The 19,443-nt window shown below is 35.1% G+C and overlaps 1 protein-coding gene across 8 annotated transcripts in view; it reads right to left on the reverse strand.

Moving 5' to 3' along the window:
• Nucleotides 1–19,443, reverse strand: part of NEK1 (NIMA related kinase 1) — a 220,702-nt gene that overhangs the window by 18,056 nt on the left and 183,203 nt on the right. For 7 of the 8 annotated variants that reach the window (XR_006779863.2, XM_087866581.1, XM_087866579.1 and 4 more), the window contains 6 exons: nucleotides 18,363–18,451; nucleotides 17,490–17,737; nucleotides 8,286–8,437; nucleotides 4,943–5,151; nucleotides 3,773–3,903; nucleotides 3,369–3,501 (listed from right to left, as the gene is read on the reverse strand). Coding sequence is in view for 7 of the 8 variants with exons in the window: in XM_087866581.1 (XP_087722707.1) it covers nucleotides 3,369–3,501; nucleotides 3,773–3,903; nucleotides 4,943–5,151; nucleotides 8,286–8,437; nucleotides 17,490–17,737; nucleotides 18,363–18,451 (962 nt within the window). In the remaining variant the exon portion in view is untranslated. Of the gene's footprint in view, nucleotides 1–3,368; nucleotides 3,502–3,772; nucleotides 3,904–4,942; nucleotides 5,152–8,285; nucleotides 8,438–17,489; nucleotides 17,738–18,362; nucleotides 18,452–19,443 lie in introns of those variants that run through there. The other variant, XM_087866583.1, reaches the window with a different exon arrangement.

A 19,443-nucleotide genomic window follows, 5' to 3' on the forward strand; every position in this document is an offset into this window, starting at 1 on the left:
ACAGCTACATGTAAAAGAATGAAACTGGACCATGTCTTAACACCATACACAGAAATAAATTAAAGACCCTAATGTGAGCCTGGAAACCATAAAAATCCTAGAAGAGAACACAGAGATCTCTCTGACATCAGCCATAGTAACATAGTAACATTTTTCTAGATAAGTCTCTTCAGACAAGGGAAACAGAAACAAAAACAAACCATTGGATCTCCATCAAAATAAAAAGCTTTTGCACAGTAAAGGACACCATCAACAAAACGAAAAGGCAATTTATTGAATGGGAGAGGATATTTGCAAATGATATATCTGATAAGGGGTTAATACGCAAAATATACAAACAACTTATACAACCCAACACCAAAAAAACCCAAACAATCTGATTAAAAAGTGGGCAGAGAACATAGACATTTTACCAAAGACGACATATAGATGGTTGACAGGCACATGAAAAGATGCTCAATATCACTAATCAACAGAGAAATGCAAATTGATAATGGGATATTACCTTACGTAAGTCTGAATGGCTAGTATCAAAAAGACAAGAAATAACAAGTGTTGGTGAGGATATGGAGAAAAAGGAACCTCACACACTGTTGGTACAAAAGTAAATTGGTACAACCATTGTGGAAAACAGGAATGGAAGCTCCTCAAAAAATCACAAATAGAAATACCATTTGATCCAACAATTCCACTACTGGGTATTTAAAATGAAAACACGAATTCGAAAAGATATATGCACCCTTCTGTTTATAGCAGCATTATTAACAAGAGCCGAGATATGGAAGCAACTTAAGTGTCCATCAACATATGAATGGATATGATGTGTGCACGCACACACACATACACACACACACTGGAATATCACATAGCCATAAAAAAGGATGAGAGTGTGTCCTTTGTGACAACATAAATGGACCCAGAGGTATTTTCCTAAGTAAGTCAGACTGAGAAAGAGGAATACCATATGATTTCACTCATATGTAGAACCTAAAAAAAAAAAAAAAAGAATAAGGAAACAAAAAGCAGAAACAGACTTAACAGAGAACAAACTGATGGTTGCCAGAGAGGGGGTTGAGAGGACAGGCAAAATGGGTGAAGAGGAGTGGGCGATACAGGCTTCCAGTTATGGAATGAACAAATCATGGGAAGAAAAGGCATAGTATAAGGAATATAATTAATGATACCGTAATAGCACTGTATGGTGACAGACAGTAGCTACTTGTGGTGAGCACAGCATAAAGTATAAACTTTTCAAGTCGCTATGTTGTACACCTGAAACTAGTATAACATTGTGTGTCAACTCTAAACAAATAAAAAAATTAAAAAGAAAAGAAAGGAGCTCCTTTAAGTTTCTTTTGATAGGTTTGATAGCACTACCATACATATGAAATACTATTCTGGTTTTGCCTATTTGTGATCTTAATTATTAAGCAGGCTAAAGAAAACCATAATTAAGAACATATGTTGCACTAATTACTGGCTTATATTCAATCCATTACTTGTTGCTAATGACCCTAATATTTTCTTGGCAGTTATTTTGTTAAGAATACTAATGAAGATGCAGTGGTTTTTGAATCTATAAGGTAAGGGTACCCACTGTACCTGAAGATTTTCTAGGTTTTTTTTTTTTTTTTAGATTTTATTTATTTATTTATCAGAGAGAGTGAGCGAGCGAGCACAAGCAGAGGGAGTGGCAGGCAGAGGGAGAAGGCTCCTTGCTGAGCTAGATGCCCGATGTGGGACTCAATCCCAGGACCCTGGGATCATGACCTGACCCGAAGGCAAATGCTTAACCGACTCAGCCACCCAGGCGTCCAGAGATTTTCTGGTTCTGACTTAACAATAACTATTAGAGTTTTTAGAAAACTTTTACTTACCAATTTGAAAAAAAATTTTTTTTTGGCTGAACTTTATGGTCAATATAAATAAGTTTATAACTTAACTAAGTAAAGTTGCTCCCAAAATAAAAGACATTCTTGAATTTGATTTTAGGAAACTTAATTTTTCATGAGTAAAAATATCAAATGTATTTATTAAAAGCCTGGCTCTAAAATACCTGAACTGCATATTCACTCATGAACACTATGTTCACTCGTATGAACACTATATCTAGGTATTCACCATCTTGTGCCCAAAGGCATCTACAGCTTCAAAACAGATCTTATTTGCAATCTTAGTACTCTCCAAGTTATCCAGAATACTACTATGAGACTGAACTTTATAAAACATCTCCTTCACTCTGTTAGTTCTTTCAGTTCACACACCTTCTATGATTTCCTCTATGTACTTTAAACACTTCATGGTATCTAATCACCAGTTTTCTTTTTTTATTTAAATTCCAGTTAGTTAACATATAGTGTAATATTAGTTTCAGGTGCACAATACAGTGATTCAACACTTCCACACAACAAAGACTATTTTCAATAAGAAGCTTCCAATGTTAACTCTAATACACGTTGATTTTTACTGTTTTCTGACAAGTTATGGCTCTACATTTCTTTCTAGTTTTCACAATCTAAGCTTCCCTTCTCTAATTCCTACTGCACTGAAAAGTATTTTAGAATATGCATTTTTATATATAGTTCTACATTTTCATATACTTACGTCTCATCTTCCAAATTCAACATGTAAGCAGACTACATCTTTTAACGTCCATAGTAATAAAGTACTAGGCTACAAGAAGCACTTAGTAAGTACTCCAAAAACAATTCATGGTACATTAAAATGGTGATCGCCCTTTTACAGCAGTGGAAACTGAAACTTTAAATCACTTAATGTCACGTTACTAGCTTGTCAGAGTCAGACCATACCACTGCTCTGGTACCATGTTTAGTGCTCTTGACTAAATTTAAGGGGAAACACAATTTTTAAGTAATAATTTTCAGTAAAGTTCTAATATATTTTAAGTGATTCTATAGGTAAGTATTTTCCAAATATAAAAATGGTTTACATTCAAATCACTATAAATGAACTCCGTTTACTGTGAATGGAAGAGATTACATTTGGTATTACTCAGGAGAAATTGTACATATTGCTGAAGCATGTTATGTCTAAAAGTTTACTTCAACATCCTGGATAAGAAAGTATTCTAATTTCTAGAGCTGTCCAATAAGGAGTCTTTTTAAAAAATCTCATTCATATGTTACTTATAAATTAAGTAAAAATATGAACTTCAAGGACTTAAGTCAATAAAAATGATAGAATCAGTAAAAGTATATGACATGGTTAATTTTATAATTGCTCATAAGTACTAAGATATGATTCCAATATAGATTTCACCAAAACGCATGTGATAAAAGCTCAGCCATTTACATTTGTCATCCTGTTTTTTGCACATTTACTTAAAATATAGACTGAGGAAATCTTACCTTCTTGATAGGCTCCATCTGCCATGACTAAATGAAGAATCTTGGCATAAAGATGTTCATGTTCATTTCCTAAAATATCCTGAACTATTGTTGAACATATCTCAATATTTTCATCTTCATCTTCATGAATAGCCTATACCAAATTTTCAAATATAAATTAATATATGAATAACTTTCTCTAGAGACTTTATTACTTATAATAAATCTATTGACCTATAAAAATTGCTGACATTTCACTAGTAATTCAAAAAGAGCATATTTCAAAATTAAAAAAAAAATTTTTTTAAAGTAGGCTCCACATCCAGGGTGGGGCTTGAACTCACGACACTGAGATCAAGAACTGGATGCTCTACCTACCAGGCAGGTGCCCCAAAGTTAAATGTTTTAACTGACATTTTACTTACTTTTATTTTCTCATAAACCTCAAAGAATTTTTCAAAGCCTATTTCCTGCTCCAGGTGAAGTCTCAGTTCCTCTAAATGGTTAAAGACACTATCATATTCACATTCACTAGTAATCTCACCATCACTGTTATCTAAAAAGCAGAAATAAAAAGAAGATATTTTATGACTAAGAAGAATGACTAAAATCTTTAAAAAATAAAAAAAAGAATGAATAAAATAATTCTTACCCTAAAAGACTAAAATTCTTTTTGATGAGTGATGTCACTGAAAGACTTACTTGTACTTTCAATATAAAGTTTTTGTCATTACAAATATTCCCTTTTATGTAGGAAATCAGTGTATATGTAAATGTCTTAACAAGACTGTTACTTTGGGAATCTTTTCTTTTATAGACATAAACAGTAACTTGATTAGAATAAAAACATTCTAACAGAGTAAAAAATGAAAAAAGCATACCCGTATGTTCTGCACTGAAGCAAACCAACCCTAACTACTGTTTTTAAAAAGTTGACATTAAACATGGGCCAAAACATGAAAAAGCATGCAAGAGGCAGATGACTTATGCAACATATCATAAAACTTTAGTAAAACATTTAGAAAGTATTATAAATGCTATATATGTTTTACGTCATGTACATGTCCAAGACACTTGGAAACATTCTAGTAAAAGACAAAGTTACTGAAGTTCCTTTTCACATTAGCTCTTCTTCCCAAATAAACATAATATAGTTCTCGAAATACACTATTTTCTATGCATCTTAGGGGTAATACTATGAACAAAGAACAGTTTAAAAAAAGTTGAGGTTTTAAAAACTGCTTTTAGCATTAACCTTGCTGGCTAACTACTGTATGTGGAAGCTCTCTGTAAAATATAAAGTGCTAAGAAAACTAGGCTGTTATCTTTAGTACTAAAAAAATAAGTCAAGAAAGATAAGAAAACAATAAAACTGCTTCAAAAGCATTTCCAAAATTTAATGGGAAAGAAATGGAACAAATGTATATGGGCATTTGTGTGAAAAGAAAAAGAATGAATAAAAGTCAGAGACACAGAAGCATACTTCAGTATTTAAATTTGGAAACTGTTCATATCAGGTATCAGAAAAATATACTCTACTTGAAATATTTGTATACACTGAAAAAAAAAAAAGTCCCACGATCATGACCATGTACCTGAGTGCCATTCTTCATTTAGGGCACTTTCACTGCTGGGATTGTCATCCTCATCTGCCAGATCTGTCCCATTTGCAGTCTGCTCTATGTCACTGTTCTTTAAGACTGATTCTTCCTCCTCACTGTATTCTTCTCCAGGTTGTTCTCTAAGTAATTGTTCCATAGAGGCCTGAAGCTCTTGTAAATCTGTGTCAGTTTCTTCAAAAACACTGAAATTTTAAAAAATTAAACTAAATATTACCAAAATGTCACCTTATTTTGAAATTTTACTTCAATTCAATATACATGCATTCCTTTCTGCTTTTAAAAGTACTAACAGTGGATAAAAAGAAATCTGAAAAACCTACACAGTAGTTTTTAACAAAGTAAATGAAGATTAATACAATTATACATACAGCACATGACACATTTCTGGAATACATAAGCCAGAAGATGACTTGTTTAAAATGACCCTGATTTGCCAAAAGAGAATCACTTAACTGTCAATATTATTCATTGCTTAAATTTTGAAAGAATGTTTCAGTATTTTAAGAGGCCAGACTAAAGAGATTTTTCACTTGCCTTCTACAAAAATACTTAATATTCAAATATTTTTCTTCTATGTAATTTTGAAAATTTAGCAAAATCTTTGTGTGGATGTATAATGGTAGTATACTATATGAAAGGCTTTCCATATAAACACTCATTGGACATTTGAATTTTTAGAAATGGAAATACTTAGGGAATTATATATTCAAGTTAATAGGATGATCTAGTGAATAAAATAGTCACCAGAAATCTTACCTTTAGATGTTTATTCTTGAAAACGTTTCTAAAATACTTAAGAAATGGACCTTACTGAATAATTAAAACATACTAACCATAATAATCCTCACTAGATTATCTTGTTTCCAAGGCATCGCTCAGGATATTAATTTTATTTTCAAGGGATTATAGATGCTGGAATTAATTTATGCAAATAATACCCTTGATTTATATAGTACTTTAGTTTATTAAACAGTGTTATCCTATTACTAAAATTTTATCTACACATAACTCATAACTCACTTTAGAGACATGGACACTGAATCAAAGTGTTTAAATGATTTGCTCAAGGTTACACAATCAATAAATAGCAAATAAAGACTGAAATCTAGGTCTTTTCACCACTTCTACAATACCCCAAAAATGTACTTATCAACTTTATTTCTCTTATGATTTGCCTCTTTCTCCTAAAGTGCCATGCAAAGGGAAAAGCCTGTAGATAAAGAGTTAATTGAAATTTTAGATAAATGAAGTCTTCTGAAAGAGATTATGTACCCATGTTGAGGATTTCATCCACCAGAAAAGCAATGCTGAACAGGACACAAAAAGTGATTAAAGCCTTCAAGTTTAGATTCCAATTAAATAAGTATTTACTGAAAAGCTAAAATAGAAATGGTATTTGCAAGATCTTAAATAAAATATCCATTAATGGAAAAGAAAATACTCTTTTAAGTAGAAATATCTTTATTTTGTATTTATGTGTACAATCTACACTTTGACTTTGTAGCAGATATAGAAAAACAAAGCATCTAATTAGAATGAGAAAGAGAGTATATCTAATCTTTTGGATCATCCTATTAGTAGCATTTCACTTTATATTTAATTACAAGACTAACACAATATGCACATCTTCTATGTACCATGACAACAATGATTAAATAATGACCTGTTGATAAAATCTTCCTATGGCCAACCCAGAGGAATCAGTGCCCATCATAGATGGTATTAAAGTAAATGGGGCTGCCAAGTCTGCCATTACAAGAAAAGTATAAGATTAACATCTTTTTTGAAAGATATATTTTAAAATCTGGCCCTGAATTCACATTTTAGTAGATGTTCTTATTATATGACCTTGAGTTTGGACCAAAAAAAAAAAAAAAAAATCCCAAGGAAAACATCAAGTGAAATTTTCTGGTATGGACTAACTTACTTTAAAAAATAACTTGGTTTTCAAAATTTTAAGGTTAATACTAAAAGCTTCTAACTTAAATTTTAAAATAAAAATCTGTCATCAACTAATAATTAAAAGAACACAAGCCACAAACAAGTTACTGTGCAGTCAGATAAAAATGGATGACTTGAGGAAAAACTGTTACTTAGCACTCTGTCAACCAAAAAGGTGCTGATATGTTGTTGTGTTCTCCAAGAGGCTCAATAAAAACACATAGTTAAAACGCTTATTGACTATAGCCAAGCAGAAGAAAACAAGGATAAAAGGGTAACTTCCTGCAAAATCTGAGGACACTAGCAAACATATAAAGAACTCTATGAAAGATGAAAAAAGGGAGGCAAAATCTTTAATAGATACGGTTTGGTTAAAAATTTAAGAAGCAAGAGGCAAGGCTTAAGAAAAACAAACAAATAGAAAAAAATATGTGCCAGATACAGTGGCTCTGGCTCAACTATTATAGGGGGAAAAATCACGAGACAGATTTAATTGGGTATCGATCATATCCAAACACAGATCTTTCTATTAAAAGAGGTAAAATACAGAAACTTAAGTTCAAAAGTATCAGAAAATAAGTCTTAAAAAATCCCAATATTTTATACCATATTTTCCTGGTGATTTGAATACACTATACCTTCTGGAACACTTTAGTTCCCCCCCATATTGGTAACATTTTTCTGAGGGGGTGAGAGGGCTTACTTGTACTATCTAATGGGCTATCACTTCCTACAGTTCTCAGAAGTGTTGGTTAAATTTGCCTCTTGGATTGTAGATTCCCCATGAATCACGAAGAAAGGAATTTTGTGAAAGCAATTAAGTTATATGCAGAACACACATATGCACACACATATGCAAACAAAACAACTAGTCTACCTGCTAACTTCCCACTGTCATGGTTTTGAAATCATACATGGGAGGAGAAAGATGTAGAGGTTTCTGGTTTTTTCCCTGGGGAACTGTAGAATAGTTCATATTTCACAACTTTCCATTGCAATCCCTGTATCATGCGGTTTTAAACTGTTAAACAGTTATTAAACTGCTAATATTCCTTCACTTAAGCAATATTTATTAAGCATGTACCATGGACAAGTCAATGTGCTAGATGTTCAGTGGTGAATATGACAGAAAGCACACACACAAACCATTTTCTCATATTCCTCAAGTGAGAGTCAGTCCTTATATTACTCAGAGGCAAATATACATATCAAAACTTATATGACTGTACTTGATATAGTTGTAAAAAGGTAAAGGAGTGGTGAAAAATCAGTTACAGATAATTCTTAAAACTGTCTAGGTGAGTTACATCTCTAGAATTCACATAAACTCAGAAATTTTTTTAGTGCTAGTATTTATTAATGACATCATGCTCACATGTCTTCAGAATCAGAAGGTCCTTCTTTAAGATGCTCATCTTCAATTTCATCTATTTCAAGATTGTCTTGACATACATCTCCTACAGTGGGAACATCCATCAGTGTTCTGAACAACTTTGAGAGATCTGGAAGTGAACATGTCCTCAACATCTAAAAAAGTCAACAGATTTCTTAGTAGGAGTAAGATCATTAGAAAGTAGAAATGAAATAAAAAATTATAAAGAGCTAATACTAATTTTTTATTTTATATCATATATTTAGAGTTAGAAGCTCCAGAGGTGACTCGCCTAAGATTAAAACCTAATTTTCCTGAATTTCAGCTCTGTATTTTTTCAGTGAGGAAACTAAACCGGTGAGTTATGCTTGGGTTTCAAAATATAGGGAGGGATTCACTTAAGTCACCATTAAAAGGCAGGGAGAGGTGTTTAGTTGGGGTATGCCCAGGGAATGGAATTAGAAATCTTTGAGAAATCAGGCAGTGCTAGAAATTGCCTATTTGTTTCTTCTCACTCAAGGCCCATACTGTCCGTCCCTCTTTTATTGTGTCTCTTTCTCTCACACTTTCCTATGGCCAATGTTCCCCATATATTTTTCCCAAATTCTGAACTGAGTTAGTCTGAAGCTTGGCAAAGCGCTATCACACATAATTGGTGGCCCTTTGTATCATTTATCCTAAGAGCTACTGGGTAGCTAACAATGGTTAAATAAGCAACTTCATAATAGTGCAAAAAAAAAAAAAAAAAAAGCCTACCATCACTTCCATGAACAATGGACTGTAAGTGGAGCCTTTCCCACAAGAAGGCAAGGCTGGAAAGATAGGCATTTTGATGTTCATACTGAGAATCAGTTATAGCAGCAGGTGAGAAGGAATTGACTTGAGAAAAAAACAATGTATAGTTGCGGTGTTTAAAATTTAAATTTGTTTGGATAAGACCAGGAATAACAGAAATAGCCCTGTTCATCAACCCATCAGCAATTAGAATGTGATGGACAGACAGGACAATGAAACAAATGTCTATATACATGAGTCTCGGAATTCAGTTAATAACCCTAAAGGAACCTGTGAGATTTGAAACCTAAAACCTAAGGCTCTGCTAAGAATCCTACACCAGACTGGAGACTGTGAAGAAAACACAATGTTTAGCATATTAATGAAAATTTATATACTTTGCCAATTTAATTGGTACAATCTGTTTTTGAGAATAAAAAAGGATAGATTTCCATTATTTGAACATCATTTACATATTACAGCACAAGAAAAAAATGGTTATGAGCTACAAGATGGTGAAGATACATTGCTTGTTAAAACACTTAATGATGGTACTGAAAGTATTTCTTTTGCTGAATCACCTGTTCTTGGCAGAATTTATGCTCAATTTGTTTATTATTTGAACCATGTATATTATAAACCAGCAGTGTGCAGAATATGTATACGGTAACAGTTTCTCCAGATACATGCTAATTAATAAAAATATATAGCATATATCCATTATATACCCAAATTCAAGGGGACTCTACATAAAGATGCAATATTTTTTGGCTGAGATAAATTTTAACCCTGGTAAAAAAAAAAAAAAGTCAGTTTTAGTTTATTCCTTTCACTAAATAGTTTTCTTAACTTAACATAAAATAATACAGTAGAAAGAAATTTCAAGAGGTATGTAATCTGGCAATTTTCCTCTTGGAATCGGTCTATGCACCCATCAGTTCAACAGCTATCTGTCCTGTATTAAAAATGCTTCACGTTTACAATTTTCTTTGATAGATTTTTTAGATGTTTTGTTGTTGGTTCAAGTTCTACTTTTTCTCAAAAATGAAGAGAACCACACAGGTTGGTGGACAGGGGCTATTTCTGTTATTTCTGAATGTTTAAAGCAAAAACAATAAAAAATTATTGTGGAGTGTGTAACATGTGGATGTAAAATGTATGACAACAATGCCAAAAGGAGAGACAAGAGGGTGGAAATGGCAGTATAATGTGAAAAGTTTCTTATGTCATATATGAAGTGGTATATTATTTGAAGGAAGAGTATAAAAGGCTAAAATTTTATCTTCAAAGCTGAGAAATACAACTAAGTTTTTGAAAAGGTCTATATTGGCAAATAGTAGAGGTAAAATAAAATGCTAAAAATAATCAAAAGAAGGGAGAATAAAAGTAAAACAGGAACAGAAAAAGTGATGAGACAAATAGAAAACAAATAGCAAAATGATAGGTTTAAACTCAATCATACCATTAGTATATCGAAAATTACATGAAAAGTAATTGGTCTAATCACTTTAAATAAAAGAGGTTGTTAGTCTGGTTAAAAAGCAAGACTTAGGGAGAGAGAAAAAAGATGGCAGAGGAGTAGGGGACCCCTTTTTCAGCTGGTCCCCTGAGTCGAGCTGGATATGTACCAGACTATCCTGAAAACCCACGGAATCAGCCTGAGACACAGGAAGACACATCTAGATCTCTACAAACAAGCATCTCCAGTGCTTATTGAGGTACAAAGCGGGGAGCCATGAATCTGTGCACAGATATCGGAAGATAAAAGGAAGGGGGAGGGAGCTGCCACGCTCGGGTGCTGGGAAGCAATAGCCACCTGCACTAGGGAGCAGGCCAGACTCACGGACCGGTACCCGTGAGAGAACAGACTGAGACCGTGAGCCCAGGAACACAGGCGACCAGACTGAAAATGTGTGCTCCGGAGTGCGCACGAACCACACTGAAACAGGGAGCTCGGGAGTGCATGTGGGAACCGGGGGCAGCTGGCGGTGTTAGAAGCACAAAGGACAGAGACGTGCTGGCCCTGGAAGTGAGGGCTGGAAGAGTGGCTCTGGGGCGCACAACCCAGGATGCTGCAGGGTTTTTGGCAGCACCAACAGAAACAGAGTTAAAGTGGCCAAGAGAGCTCAGTGGAGAGCGGACTGCAATCTCTCTGTTCTGAGACAGAGGCTAGGATAAGGCCACTGCTGCTCTGACTCTCGGAAGAGTCACAGAAAACCTCCAGGGAAAGCCGCCAGAGAACAAAAGCCTGGAAATACCAGCTCACATTGGGCCCATCCTCATCCCCCCTTGCAGAGGACAGAGCAACTCTACCCAAACAGGGTTGCCTGAATATCAGCGCAGCAGGCCCCTTCCCCAGAAGGCAAGCTGAAAAATCAAGAAGCCCACATCCCTAAGGTCCCTATAAAAGAAGTGCACACTGCCTGGGTCCTGGTCAATAATTTGGGCTCTGGGCAACCCCGCAACCTCTCCTCATCAGAATGACGAGGAGGAGAAATCCCCTTGCCCCCAGCAAAGAAAAGATAATGAGTTTGTGGCCTCTGCCACAGAACTGATGGATATGGATATAACCAAATTGTCAGAAATGGAGTTCAGAGTAACAATGGTCAAGATGATGTGTAGGCTTGAAAAAAATATTAATGAAAATATTAGCGAGAATACAGAATCTCTAAGGGAGGAAATGAGAGCGAATCTGGCAGAAATTAAAAAGGCTATGAATCAAATGCAGTCAAAACTAGATGCTCTGACGGCCAGGGTAAATGAGACAGAAGAATGTATTAGTGAATTGGAGGATGGGATGGTAGAAGAGAAAGTTAAAACAGAAACTTCGCTCAAAAAAATCCAATCTCAAGACTGCACACTACGGGAGATTACTGATTCAATGAAACGTTCCAATGTCAGAATCATCGGTATCCCCGATGGGGTGGAGAAAGACAGAGGTCTAGAAGAGATATGTGAACAAATTGTAGCTGAAAACTTCCCTAATCTGACAAAGGAAACAAGCATTCATGTCCAAGAGGCAGAGAGGAACCCTCCCAAGGTCGGCCATGGCAAACGTACACCACGTCACATCATAGTGCATTTGCAAATATTAGATCCAAGGATACAGTATTGAAAGCGGCCAGGGCAAAAAGATTTCTCACATACAGAGGAAAAAATACCAGAATAACGTCAGACCTGTCTACAGAGACACGGCAGGCTAGGAAGGGGTGGCAGCATATTTTCAAAACTCTATCCCAGAAGAACATGCAGCCAAGGATCCTTTATCCAGCAAGGCTGTCATTCAGAATTGATGGAGAGATAAGGACCTTCCAGGATCGGCAGAAACTGACCGAATTCTTAAACATGAAACCAGTCCTACAGGAGATATTAAGGGGGGTTCTATAAAAGTAAAAAGGCCCTAAGAGTGATACAGAACAGAACTTTACAATCTATAGAAACAAAGACTTCACAGGCAACATGACATCATTAAAATCATATCTCTCAATAATCACTCTCAATGTGAATGGCCTAAATGCTCCTATAAAAGACCACAGGGTTGCAGACTGGATAATAAGACATGATCCATCCATTTGCTGTCTACAAGAGACTCATCTTGAATCTAAAGACACATCCAGACTGAAAGTGAAGGGATGGAATACCATCTTTCATGCCAATGGACGTCAAAAGAAAGCTGGGGTAGCAATTCTCATATCAGACAGATTAGATTTTAAACTGAAGACTGTAGTTAGAGATACAGAAGGACACTGTATTATTCTTAAAGGATGTATCCAACAAGTGGATATGACAATTATAAATATCTATGCCCCCAACAGGGGAGCAGCTAGATACACAAGACAACTCTTAACCAGAATAAAGAGACATACAGATAGTAATACGTTAATAGTAGGGGACCTCAACACTCCACTCTCAGCAATAGACAGATCACCTAAGCAGAAAATCAACAAAGAAACAAGAGCTTTGAATGCCATACTAGACCAGATGGACCTCAGAGATATATACAGAACACTACAACCCAGAACAACAGAATACTCATTCTTTTCGAATGCACATGGAACTTTCTCCAGAATAGACCATATACTGGGTCACAAAACAGGTATCAACTGATACCAAAAGACTGAAATTATTCCCTGCATATTCTCAGACCACAATGCTTTGAAATTGGAACTCAATCATAAAGAAAAATTTGGAAGAAAATCAAACACTTGGAAACTAAGAACCATCCTGCTCAAGAATGAGTTGATAAACCAGGAAATTAAAAATCAATTTAAACAATTACTGGAGACCAATGAGAATGAAAACACAACGGTCCAAAACTTATGGGACACTGCAAAGGCGGTCCTAAGGGGAAAATACATAGCCACCCAAGCCTCACTCAAAAGAACAGAAAAATCTAAAATGTAGTTTTTATAGTCTCACCTCAAGAAGCTGGAGCTGGAACAGAAGAACAGGCCTAACCCATGCACAAGAAAGCAGTTGATCAAGATTAGAGCAGAGATCAATGAATTAGAAACCAGGAGCACAGTAGAGCAGATCAACAGAACTAGAAGCTGGTTCTCTGAAAGAATAAGTAAGATCGATAAGCCACTGGCCAGACTTATTCAAAAGAATAGAGAAAGGACCCAAATTAATAAAATTATGAATGAAAGAGGAGAGGTCACAGCCAAAACGAATGAAATAGGAAGGATCATTAGAAACTTTTATCAACAGCTTTATGTCAATAAATTAAACAACCTGGAAGAAATGGATGCCTTCCTGGAAACCTATAAACTACCAAGACTGAAACAGGATGAAACTGATTATTTAAACAGACCGATTAATTATGAAGAGATTGAAGCAGTGATCAAAAACCTCCCTCAAAACAAGAGTCCAGGGCCTGACGGATTCCCCGGGGAATTCTACCAAACATTCAAAGAAGAAATAATACCTATTCTCCTAAAGCTGTTTCAAAAAATAGAAACAGAAGGAAAACTACCAAACTCATTCTATGAGGCCAGTATTACTTTAATCCCCAAACCAGGAAAAGACCCCATCAAAAAGGAGAATTACAGACTGATATCCCTGATGAATATGGTAGAAGAGAAAGTTATATGGACGCCAAAATTCTCAACAAGATCCTAGCTAATAGGATCCAACAGTACATTAAAAGGATTATCCATCATGACCAAGTGGGATTCATCCCTGGGATGCAAGGGTGGTTCAACATTCGCAAATCGATCAGTGTGATAGATCATATCAACAAGAAAAGAATCAAAAACCATATGATCCTCTCGATGCAGAAAAAGCATTTGACAAAATACAGCATCCTTCCCAGATTAAAACCCTTCAGAGTGTAGGGATAGAGGGTACATTCCTCAATTTCAAAAAACCATCTATGAAAAGCCTACAGCGAAAATCATTCTCAATGGAGAAAAGCTGAAAGCCTTTCCCTTAAGATCAGGAACACGACAAGGATGCCCACTCTCGCCATTATTATTCAACACAGTACTAGAAGTCCTTGCAACAGCAATCAGACAACAAAAAGGGATAAAAGGTATCCAAATCGGCAAAGAAGATGTCAAACTGTCTCTCTTCGCAGATGACATGATACTCTATATGGAAAACCCAAAGACTCCACCCCCAAACTACTAGAAGTTATAGAGCAATTTAGTAAGGTGGCAGGATACAAAATCAATGCTCAGAAATCAGTTGCATTTCTATACACGAACAATGAGACTGAAGAAAGAGAAATTAGGGAATCCATCCCATTTCCAATAGCACCAAAAATCATACGTTATCTCGGAATTAACTTAACCAGAGACGTAAAGGATCTGTATTCTAGAAAATCACTCTTGAAAGACATTGAAGAAGACGCAAAAAGATGGGAAAATATTCCATGCTCATGGATCGGAAGAATAAACATAGTTAAAATGTCTATGCTACCCAGAGCAACCTACACTTTCAATGTCATACCAATGACATTTTTCAAAGAACTGAAACAAACAGCCCTTAAATTTGTGTGGAACCAGAAAGGCCCCGAATCGCCAAGGAATTGTTGAAAAGGAAAAACAATGCTGGGGGCATCACGTTGCCGGATTTCAAGATATACTACAAAGCTGTGATCACAAAGACAGCATGGTACTGGCACAAAAACAGACACATAGACCAATGGAACAGAACAGAGAACCCAGAAATGGACCCTCAGCTCTTTGAGCAACTAATCTTTGACAAAAGAGGAAAAAATATCCAGTGGAAAAAAGACAGTCTCCTCAATAAATGGTGCTGGGAAAATCGGACAGCTACATGCAAAAGAATGAAACTTGACCACTCTCTCACACCATACACAAAGATAAACTCCAAATGGATGAAAGACCTCGATGTGAGACAGTCATCCATCAAAATCCTAGAGGAGAACATAGGCTGCAACCTCTATGACATCAGCCACAGCAGCTTTTTTCATGACACAACTCCAAAGGCAAGAGAAACAAAAGAGAAAATGAACTTGTGGGACTTCATGAAGATAAAAAGCTTCTGCACAGCCAAGGATACAGTAAAAAAAAACTAAGAGGCAGCCCACGGAATGGGAGAATATATTTGCAAATGACACTACAGATAAAAGACTGGTATCCAAGATCTACAAAGAACTTCTCAAACTCAATACAGGTGAAACAAATAATCAAATTAAAAAATGGGCAGAAGATATGAACAGACACTTTTCCAACGAAGACAGACAAATGGCTAACAGACACATGAAAAAGTGCTCAAAATCATTAGCCATCAGGGAAATTCAAATCAAAACCACACTGAGATACCACCTCACGCCAGTTAGAATGGCAAAAATTGACAAGGCAAGACACAACAAATGTTGGAGAGGATGTGGAGAAACGGGATCCCTCTTACACTGTTGGTGGGAATGCAAGTGGTATAGCCACTTTGGAAAACAGTGTGGAGGTCCCTTAAAAAGTTAAAAATTGAGCTACCCTATGATCCAGCCATTGCACTACTGGGTATTTACCCAAAAGATACAGACGGAGTGAAGAGAAGGGCCATATGCACCCCAATGTTCATAGAAGCATTGTCCACAATAGCCAAATTGTGGAAGGAGCCGAGATGCCCTTCAACAGATGACTGGATTAAGAAGTTCTGGTCCATATATACAATGGAATATTACTCAGTCATCAAAAAGAACGATTTCTCAACATTTATTGCAACATAGACACTCTGGGAAACAGTGTGGAGGTCCCTTAAAAAGTTAAAAATTGAGCTACCCTGTGATCCAGCCATTGCACTACTGGGTGTTTAATACATTTAGGGGCGCCTGGGTGGCACAGCGATTAAGCATCTGCCTTCGGCTCAGGGCGTGATCCTGGCGTTATGGGATCGAGCCCCACATCAGGCTCCTCCGCTATGAGCCTGCTTCTTCCTCTCCCACTCCCCCCTGCTTGTGTTCACTCTCTCGCTGGCTGTCTCTATCTCTGTCAAATAAATAAATAAAATCTTAAAAAAAAAAAAAGCCCTGGGCTAAAGACAGCTAGCTATACACCTTTACTACAAAAGAAAGTACATGAATTATAGGATAATCCTTGTCTGTCCCATAAACAGGCCTTATTCTCAAACTCTGAAGATCATACATTTGTTTTCACAGTTTATTATCTTTGAAAGTTTGACTGCTATTAGACAAGTGAGAGAATTGAGCAATCTCTACATTTAAAATAAGCTTAAGAAAACACTCCCCAAAATAAAAACATATCCAATTTGAAAATTAAATTGAAAATCAAAATGACATATTTAAAAAGGATAAAAGAATTCAGGCAATCCATTCCCATGTAGACTTAAATACATGAAAAATGTCAAGCCCACTGGTAAACACAGAAACACAAATGTTACAAAAGTAACATAACAAGATATGTGATTTCTTTGTATCTTTAAATTTTCTGTAGAGATAATATTGTAATTCCTTAATAAGAAAAATTGGTTACATATTTTCAAAAATAACGAGAAAAAGGTAAGAAGTTTGAAATTTTTTTGCCAGAAAGTGTATATGAATATAATTCTATTACCCTTTCTACATACAAATCAGGCAAACAGCACTTCTGTTCACTTAAAATATATTGTTTAAGTTTAGTCTTATGCGAAAAATGGAAGTTGGATTGAGTAGTGAGAAAGGGAAATAGTGTAAGAGGGATCTTTTACTTAAATAAAAGTAGACCCTATAAAAAGAATCCTGAACAAGGAGCCAATGAAATAGTCTGTCCTAGTTGTACTCTCAATGGCAAATTCTTTTTAGAATCCCAGAAGAGAAGATGTAAGTTTTTTTTTGCTGTTTTTGTTTATTTGTGTGTGTGTGTGTGTGTGTGTAAGAGATTAAAACTCAATGTTATAGTTTATTAAAGAAAAACAATAAATACGAAATGCTACTAAAATAGATATTTTCCATTGGAGGTGCATACTTGCCTTTGGGTTGTTTGCATCAAACAGACCAGTTGAAAGTCCAATCAGCAAGGAATTCTGGTCTTTATTTTTTGGTGGTGAATCAGAGCGAGATCGAAACAGAAAGGATTCTTCTGGTGAACACAGTATTGACTGTATTTGAGAGACTACATTCAACTGTTTTGAAAGAACCACTCTATGGAAAAATGGTTCTGGTTGCACAGATTTATCTACATCACATTTAGAGTGCTGAGAATCACCTATTTCAGGTCCTGTGGTATAAAGGAAAGATTTTGTGATAAGCCTATACAGTACTTAAGCTCTATGTGATATTGAAAAAGCACAGTATTTAACATGAATCTAGCCAAAAACTCTATGTCTATCAGAAAAACAAAATCAAAGTATAGATATGATTATATTACCTTATAAGTAAACTTTGATAGAAGGTTTTATTTTCAGAAAGCAGATAAATTTGCTATATACCTCCATTAAATGAAAGTTTTAAAATGTAGACACAAATATAAGGAAATGTGAAAATACATTGTTTAGACACTCATATTTGCTCCAGTTTATCTTTGTTCCTATAGGATGGATAGGAAAAATTGTATTTCTCATGTTTTATAAGTAATATTATTAAAAACAAGAAGACAACTTACTTAATGCCCTAAGTATACTGGCTTAATTTTGGCAAGCAATTCTTTTTGTTCTGAATATTTGACAAAATAATTGGCCAAACAATCCAGGCTTATTAATGAGAATATAGTGTTCTACGTCTATTATATTTTTTAAACAATTGAGGTGACTGATAAAAAAATGCTATTAATATGTTGTCCAAATAAAACAGATGCATGTTAACAACCTTCCGGAAAGTATCTAGTCTAATACAATGAGGCTTACTTATATCGACTTCACTAAGGTGGTCCACAGTCCTTGGGATTTCATCTTCAGAAACTTCATTTTGCTGAACAGTGATCTTATCTTCCAACCTGCCCAGATGGATACATTGGTAGAAATACAATTTACTGGAAATAAAAGCACTCTTAAATAAAAAAAACAAAAAACAAAATGGAGCAGAAATTCACTAGCATCCTGTGGTCCCTTTTCCAAATATTTTCCTCACTTATGTGTGTGGATATATACATATTTTTTCTCTCATAAGTACACTGTATTTTTACCTGTTAAAATCTTCACCAATCATAATCAGTCACAAAAACCAGCCTCACCACTTCTTATAACTGTGGTTCCCAAAATGTGGCCCCTAGATGTTAGGAACACACAGAAACTTGTTCAAAATACAAATGCTGAGGGCCTACCCTGGACCTATCAATCAGAAACTTTGGGGGATAAGGCCCAGCAATTTATTTTAATAAATACCAAAGTAATTCTAATATTTGCTAATGTTTGATAACCACTACTTCAAGCAATCAAAATGCCCCTTAATAGCAGAGAATATAGAACAATTATAATATACTAATACTAAAATATCATGCAGCTGTTAAAAAAATGAAGCAGAAATCTATGTGAAATACTGTGTAATGATAGTCTATAAATATAAATAAATATAAATAAAATAAAATAAATCTAAGTAAGCAATGTAAAAAAATGGTATGTAGCACAGTATAAAATATAGAATGATATGTACAAAAAAGTTTTAACACTCAAAGAGAGTGAATTAAGTGAGGAAAAAAGGTAAAGAAGAACGGACAATTTTATTTCAATACAGCTGGGAATTAAATTCATGTGTTATATTTTTTTAAACAAAAATTTAAAGACTGGAAGAATACAGTCCAAAGATTTCAAACACAGAAAAAAATGCTCAACATCACTAATCATCAAGGAAATGCAAATCAAAAACAAGTAAGATATCATATCATATCTGTTAGAATGGCTATTATCAAAAAGACAAGAAGTAAGTGTTGGTGAGGATGTGGACAAAAAAGGAATCCTTGGGAGGCCTGGTGGTTCAGTTGGTTGAGTG

This window comes from Ursus americanus, chromosome 13 (genome assembly GCF_024610735.1).
Source record: "Ursus americanus isolate L20-20 chromosome 13, mUrsAme1.1.p, whole genome shotgun sequence".
NCBI lineage: Eukaryota > Metazoa > Chordata > Mammalia > Carnivora > Ursidae > Ursus > Ursus americanus.